The following is an 8552-nucleotide window of genomic DNA, read 5'->3' as shown; positions in this document are numbered from 1 at the left end:
AGTTATTTTACGCATCACATGGAAATCACCATCATACATGAGCATCACTCATGTCAATCATACATAAACATTCATGAGCATTACTCATGTCAATCATACATAAACATTCATGAGCATCACTCATGTCAATCAACATAAACATTCATGAGTATCACTCATGTCAATCAGCTTCGAAAGCTTCATTTACAAAGCTCCAGCTTCGAAAGCTTCATTTATAGAGCTCCAGCTTCGAAAGCTTCATTTACAGAGCTCCAGCTTCGAAAGCTCCACTTACAAAAGCTCTAGCTTCGAAAGCTTCATTTACAAAGCTCTGACTTCAAAGCTTCATTTACAAAAGCTCCAGCTTCAAAGCTTCTCTTTCAAAGCCTCACCTATAAAACTTCACTTTCAAAGCTTTACCTACAAAGCTTCAATGCATGGTATACAAAGATCGCCTCTGAACAACTGCCACTTCGGCCCATACATGGATTGAATTCCAAGTCTCCAGCCAACATACTCTATTGATCGAAGACTTGGGGGACTACACTATGTACCATATATTGGGCTTTCGCAACTGGGCCTCATGAAAAATACTTGGGGGACTTAGCCCATTATTTATGTACTGAGGAGCAAACTCTTATTCTATAAAAAGGACTCCCTCACTTTCATTAGAGAGCACCCATTATTCATGTATTGAGGAGCGAACCCTTATTTTATAAAAGGGACTCCCTCATCTTCATTAGAGAGAGACTTTTAGTCCATCACTTATGTATTGAGGAGTGAACCCTTATTCTATAAAAGTGACTCCCTCACCTTCATTAGAGAGCATCACCGCCAGTTGAGCAACCGTCTCGCCGCGAGCATCACTCATAACCCATCACTTATGTACTGAGGAGCGAACCCTTATTCTATAAAAGGGACTCCCTTACTTTCATTAGAGAACACCTATTATTCATGTATTGAGGAGCAAACCCTTATTTTATAAAAAGGACTCCCTCACCTTCATTAGAGAAAGACTCTTAGTCCATCACTTATGTATTGATGAGTGAACCCTTATTCTATAAAAGGGACTCCTTCACCTTCATTAGAGAGCATCGCCACCAACTGAGTAACCGCCTCACCGCCAGCTGAGGCATCACTCCTAACCCATCACTTATGTATTGAGGAACAAGTCCTTATTCTATAAAAGGGACTCCCTCACCGTCATTAGAGAGCATCGCCACCTGCTGAGCAACCGCCTCGCCGTGAGCATCAACTCTAGCCCATCATTTATGTATTGAGGAACGAGCCCTTATTCTATAAAAAGGACTCCCTTACACTCAACACCACAAACCGAGCCAACCAAGGCAACATAAGCCACAAGTTGAGCAACCTCGCAACTTGTGCTACTTCTAGTTGAGCATCATTTCACATTGAGCACCGCCTCATATCGAGTATCAGTTCTAGACGACATCTAGTTACTTCGGCCCACACATGGACTGAATTTCAAGTCTCCAACCAAAAGACTCTCTTGACTGAAGACTTGGGGGACTACTGTTGGTACCATATTATATTGGGCCTCGTTACTTGGGCTTTCAGATATTGAGCCCATGATTTATGTAAAAGGGGATGAGCCCTTAGTCTATAAAAGGGCATTCTCACCCTCACAATCCTCAGGCTCATCCTCACATACAGAAGCCACAAAGCTCATAAACAGAGAAACTCTCCCAAACTCTCTCTTTCTCTGGGGGATTCCCCCTCACACTTGTAATCCATATATTCATACAGAGAAATACAATCAACATCAGTGTGGACGTAGCCCAAACATTGGGGTGAACCACAATACATCTTTGTGTTCTTGGGCATTTACATGATTCACGGTCGGATTTACGTTGTTCCAAGACCTTCCGATTTTGTGCATCAACAAATCAGTTGTTTATTAAATATTATTTTTTCTATTTTTAAACGCGTTCAAAACATCTTAACAGGCGCATAATGCTTGTTATAAAAAAGGTCTTTCGCACACGCATACTAATGTGATTCAAATTGTTGTCAAATGATTGTTTTTTTTTTGTTTTTTTAACAAACGATATTATCAACCTAAGGGTGATTAGTTGTGATGTTTTGCTACCAGCAGCATTCATAATCATTTCTCCTTCATCTCTTAATTTCAAGTCAAAATTTATCTCTATAGTAATCAAGGTATGTGTCCCAATCAAGGTTATAAAAGACGCTAGACGCTAGTCGGGCAGTGAGCTGGGGCCTAGCACCTAGGCGGATTTAACAAAATCCATTATATTTCATGTAAATAAGTGTATGTTTATACTTAAAATATATATAATTTCATCATAAACTACAAAATAGAATGACACATATATTATGAAGTATTGGAATATAATGAAAACATGGGGAGCAATCATATAATGTGTGCTTATTTAAGTATTCAATAAGTCTCTTACAATTTTTTTTTTGTCAAAAGTCTCTTACAATTTATTGAAAAAAAAATGCAAAATGAAAGTTATCTATTTTTTGCCTAAGTGAGTCGCAACCTAGGCGGGTCTAGGCGGGTGCCTAGGCGGTCTAGGCAAACACCTCAACAGGTCTAGGCATCCTTTCTTAATTTTCAAATGTCTAGACATTAATCAGGACGGTGGCCAGCCGTCTAACGTTTAGGCGGAGATTTTTAGAATTTCCCAATTAGTCAAATCTAATTGGGGACATAAGTAGAACTCTAATAATAATGTGTCTTCTTTTAGGGATTAACATGAATACATGCATAAACTTTAGGGGAGGGGACAAAAGAATAGCAAACAGTCGCCAACTACATCTGAGACCGTAATTGCGTCAATAAAATCTGCATGCTCTGAAGTTTTGATTGAGTTGTTTTACAGTTGCAAGATGCTGCGCGGACGGTTCTGAACTACCTAGGTCGGCAAAGAAGCAGTGGACTAAATGTGCTTACTTTGTGAAGAAGAAGATGCTGAGGTTGTTTCGAAAAACACGGATTTCTCTCCCGAACTTTTCTTTTGCTGCTGTCAGCTTGGCCTGAATTCACCCCAACAAATCGAAAAAGGAAAAAGTAAATGTGATATAAGATATAGCAGGAACAATCTATTCTTGAAAACAGAATGATCTCAAATCAAAAAGCGGTGTTTCATATCCTCATCCATGGACAAGAACAGCAATATTTTGCATCTACTAACTGTAGACATCGAAATTTCGGTAAATAAATGTTGACCGATAAATCAAAGTGTCAACGCTCATGTATTACATAAATTTTACACGTAGCGTGTGACTCAACGAAAATTGAAATGAGTTGGAAAAGTTATCAAATAGGACACATGTCAACACCTGGCAGAAACGACTTATTTCATCTGGAATATTATATTCAAAATTAGGCCTTGGAAAATTCTATAAATACAAGCCCATTTCATTCATTTGAGGGAAGAACCAAAATCATTAGGCAAAATTCTTGAAGCTCTGAAGCTCTGAAGCTCTGAAACTCCGAAACTCTCAAGCATCCAGGTTCCCGAAGAATCAAGAAAGCGTTCTTCGTTATTCGTTCTTCCAAGATCAAGCCCCAATGGCCCTTTGGATCAACAATCATCCACCAATTCAAGATCAAGCCCCGATGGCCCTTGAAGAAAGTGTTATCCGTTCTTCATTCATCGTTCTTCCAAGATCAAGCCCCAACGGCCATTTGGATCAACAATCATCCACCAATTCAAGATCAAGCCCCGACGGCCCTTGAAGAAAGTGTTCTTCGTTCTTCGTTCATCGTTCTTCCAAGATTAAGCCCCGACGGCCCTTGGATCAACCATCCACCAATTCAAGATCAAGCCCCAAAGGCCCTTGAAGAACTTCCACCAATTCAAGATCAAGCCCCGACGGCCCTTGAAGAAAGCACCATCGTTCATCATCCGTTCATCCAGGATCAAGCCCCAACGGCCCTTTGGATCAACAACATCAACGAATGCACACAGCCACCGTTCTTCAAGATCAAGCCCAAAAGCCCTTGAAGATCCGTTCATCACTGTTCTTTAAGATCAAGCCCAAAAGCCCTTGAAGATATGTTCATCACTGTTCTTCAAGATCAAGCCCAAAAGCCCTTGAAGATCCGCTCATCACCGTTATTCAAGATCAAGCCTCAACGGCCCTTGAAGAAATACTCCTCCTCAAGATCAAGCCCCCAACGGCTCCTTGAAGATCCGCTCAAATCCACCTTCAAAGATCAAGCCCACGGCCCCTTGAAGAAACTTTCAACAGTTCATCCAAAATCAAACCTCCACGGCCCTTGGATCAACCAAATATCCATAAATCAACACCTTATGGAGATCGAATAAGAGGATCAAAATAGAGAGAGATTGTAACCCAAAATCATCAAATACAAATATTTGTTTGTGCACGTTGTTCTTGTCTCTTTCGTTTCAGGAATTTTCCGTGTTCACAAATTGGCACGCCCGGTGGGATCATCTCTACCTCTCATCTCTTTCTCCGTTCAAGAAATTCGAGCACACTTCCAAAATTAAAGGCATCAAGGAAGGCTCAAACTGTTCCCGCAACTGGCGCAAAGAACAAGAGCGTCCTCGTCGCAAGTGGTGTCACTTTAGGCATCACGACTCGAAGCAAGGCAAGAGCTACTTCTGCCGCCTCTTTCACCTCTGCATCAACTGTGCCAAGGGAACAAGAGCACCCAAGGCACGAGCCTTTGATCACCTTAGCCTCACCAAAGGCACCAAGGGGCGAAAGTCCAAGGAAATACTCCGAATCCATGCTCTCCGATGCAGATTCGAGCGGCAGTTCAGCCATGCAAGTCATGACCATTGGAGCAACTTCAATCGATGAGCAGCTGGCTCAAATGAATGAAGCAATCTCAAGGCTAACCCGAACTGTGGAAGAAAAAGACTTGCAAATCGCTGCACTCGTCAGCCGACTGGAGCCACATGACGGCGATAACCCTAACCTAGAAGAGGAGCCTCCGGTGGAGAATATCGATGTGAAGCCGGAGCCAGACCAAGCAGCGGCACTCATGGGATCTCTTTCTATCCAGCAACTGCAGGAGATGATCGCCAGCACCGTCAAGGCACAATACGAAGGGAGCTCAAATACCTTCGGGTTGTACTCGAAGGCGTATTCAAAGAAAATTGATGCCTTAAGGATGCCGAGGGGTTATCAACCGCCAAAGTTCATGCAATTCGATGGAAAGGGAAACCCGAAACATCACGTTGCCCACTTTGTTGAAACTTGCAACAACGTAGGGACCGAAGGGGATTACCTCGCCAAGCAGTTTGTGCGCTCGCTGAAAGGAAACGCCTTTGAGTGGTACACAGACCTAGAGCCTGAGTCCATTAACAGCTGGGAGCAATTAGAGCGGGAATTCCTCAACCGCTTCTACAACACCCGTCGCACTGTGAGCATGCTAGAGCTAATGAGCACAAAGCAGTGAAAGGACGAGCCAGTCATTGACTACATCAACAGATGGCGCACTCTAAGCCTCGACTGTAAAGACAGGCTCTCGGAAACCTCTTCAATCGAGATGTGCATCCAAGGCATGCAATGGGGTTTGCAATACATCCTTCAAGGCATTAAACCGCGGACTTTCGAGGAATTGGCCACTCGCGCCCATGACATGGAGTTGACCATCGCCCATCATGGAAAGAAAGAACCGATCGCCGACTACAAGAACGACAAAGTTCTTGGGCCAAAGTTGGAGAAGACTGCCTGGAAACCCATCAAGGAAGCAATGACGGTCAACACAGCTCCCGTCAAAATCCCTACACGAGGCAAGGTGATTCAAACCGAAGCTTTTCGTGATCAAGAGATACGTAGACGCACTTTGAAGGAGCTTGAGGAGAGGACTTATCCATTCCCCAACTCTGATGTGGTTGCCATGTTAGAAGACTTGCTGGAAAAGAAGGTGATTAGTTTGCCTGAGTGCAAACGGCCAGAAGAGATTAATCGCACTGACAGTCCAAGGTACTGTAAATTCCACCGCTTCATCAGTCATCCGACAGAAAAATGTTTCGTGCTGAAAGATCTCATCATGAAGCTGGCTCAGAAAGGAATCATCGAGCTAGATCTTGATGATGTGGTGAAGTCAAACTATACCACCTTCACTTCTGGCTCTTCCGACTCAAAGTTTTCACCTCAACTGCTGGGGGCATCCTCCAAGACAAGCAAAGTTGAAGGATGGACTCAAGTCACTCCTAAGAAATTGCACAAGAAGCATACATCTCCTCCACAAGTCTGCCAATCGGAAAGGGGACAAAGCAACTCTTGTCAACCTTCAAAGCAACGTGAACGTGTTGAAGATGATGAAATTTCGACACATAGACCGTCCATCCCCATCACGATGCACGATTTCTTTCCTGAAGACTTCTTCAATCACTCGGTCAAGATTCCTTGCTATGAAAATTGCAAGGAAAGCCTCTCCAGGATCGTTTAACAAATTCACAATGCTCCTTGTTCGCACGAGCCTAAACTGCACAAACCAAAGCTCCTTGTCCGCACGAGCCTAAACTGTAGGACACGAGGCTCCTCGCCTGCATGAGCCTAAACTGCATGGCACTAAGCTCCTTGTTCGCACGAGCCTAAACTGCACAAACCAAAGCTCATTGCCTGCACGAGCCTAAACTGCATGGCACAACGCTCCTGGTCTGCATGAGCATAAAAGGCAACACCAAAGCTCCTAGTCCGCACGAGCATAAAAGGCGACAACAAAAGCTCATTGCTTGCATGAGGTAAAACTACAAACGGCACAAAAAAAGAAAATACCAAAAAAAAAATAATATATGTATGTATTTGAACTACGTTACGACTTGATCTCTTCTTTGGAGGAGTACGTAGGCAGCTCGAATGTTCAATTTTTCGAGTTCAGTCACATAAAAATAAAAAGAATAAATGTTTTATTAAAATAAAAAAAATACATATGTTTTATGTATCTAAAAAGAAAAAGAAAAAAAAAAGGAATACATATGTTATTACTTGTTTACAAAAAAAAAAATTAATTAAAAAAATTAAAATAAAAAAAAATAAAAAAGATTTCTTTTACATACATATACATACATATATATATATATATATATATATGTATGTATATGCATTAGCAGCAAGCCTCTCAAAAGGAAGCTATCCAGGCCCAAGTGACAGCCTCCAAGCCCAAATTCCCTCCCACTTCCTGTAAGTTCTCGTTCCGTCCAGGCTTCCCTCCAAAACACAGAGAGCGACGACCTTTCTCACATACCCCCGGAAGCGGCGCCACCGGCCATGGACCCAGGCGGAGCAATCAATGTCGCCACCGCGCGCGACGGAGGCGGTGAGGTCGGGGTCCGGATTCACCAAACCCGACAGCTCCCCGATTTCCTCCAGAGCGTTAATCTCAATACAATCTCATCTCCGTCATCATCTGCTCCGCCGTCCTCGTCTTCGGGTTGACGGTCTACATCATGACCCGACCCAGACCCGTCTACTTGGTCGATTACGCCTGCTACCGCCCGTCCGATCACCTCAAGGCACCGTACCAACGCTTCATGGAGCACTCCCGCCTCACGCAGGACTTCGACGACTCGTCGCTCGAGTTCCAGCGTAAGATTCTCGAGCGCTCCGGCCTCGGCGAGGAGACTTATGTCCCGGAGGTGATGCATTACATCCCTCCCCGGCCGTCGATGGCCGCCGCCAGGGAGGAGGCGGAGCAGGTGATGTACGATGCTTTGGATAATCTATTTGCCAATACCCATGTGAAGCCAAAGGACATTGGGATTCTCGTTGTGAATTGCAGCTTGTTTAATTCGACGCCGTCGCTTTCCGCCATGATTGTTAATAAGTACAAATTGAGGGGTAATATTAGGAGTTTTAACTTGGGGGGAATGGGTTGTAGTGCTGGGGTTATAGCTGTTGATCTTGCCAAAGACTTGTTGCAAATCCATCGGAACACTTATGCTGTTGTTGTTAGTACTGAGAACATTACTCAGAATTGGTATTTTGGGAATAAGAAGTCTATGTTGATACCCAATTTCTTGTTTCGTGTTGGGGGTTCCGCGGTTTTGCTTTCCAATAAGTCCGTTGATAGGAGGCGGGCTAAGTACAAGCTTGTTCATGTTGTGAGGACCCATCGTGGCGCGAATGATAAAGTTTTCCATTGTGTTTATCAGGAGCAGGATGACAAGGGGAATACTGGTGTGTCTTTGTCGAAAGATTTGATGGCAATTGCCGGTGGGGCGCTTAAGACCAACATTGCCACTTTGGGACCTATTGTGCTTCCTATAAGCGAGCAGCTTCTTTTCTTTTCATCACTTGTGGTTAAGAAGCTGTTCAAGTCCAACGTCAAGCCATATATCCCGGATTTCAAGCTGGCATTTGATCATTTTTGCATACACGCCGGAAGGATCGACTGAGGTGCATCTGCTGCTGCAGAACCGACAAAATCAGATATTTCACAATCCATGCTCGTTTTCTACAGCGGCCATCGTCATGTTCTTCATCCAAACTTCATGGCCGTGCCCTCCGTTGCTGAAGCTCCGTTGCTTTCGAACCTGCTCAGGCATCTCAACTCTGCATCATCCGCCTGACTGCTGTCAAAACAACTAACCGGTCTT

The 8552-nt window shown here is 43.8% G+C and overlaps 1 protein-coding gene across 1 annotated transcript; it reads left to right on the top strand.

The window, feature by feature from the left end:
- The first annotated feature begins 7178 nt into the window (after positions 1-7178).
- LOC103422576 (3-ketoacyl-CoA synthase 4) lies at positions 7179-8351 on the top strand. The gene is given in 2 exon segments (XM_008360636.4): positions 7179-7333; positions 7336-8351. Coding segments are annotated over 2 exon segments (1125 nt in total). The 5' UTR covers positions 7179-7224.
- The last annotated feature ends 201 nt before the right edge of the window (positions 8352-8552 follow it).

The sequence above is a fragment of the Malus domestica genome, chromosome 14 (genome assembly GCF_042453785.1).
Source record: "Malus domestica chromosome 14, GDT2T_hap1".
Classification (NCBI taxonomy): Eukaryota; Viridiplantae; Streptophyta; class Magnoliopsida; order Rosales; family Rosaceae; genus Malus; species Malus domestica.
This window is presented reverse-complemented; position numbering and strand designations above follow the sequence as displayed.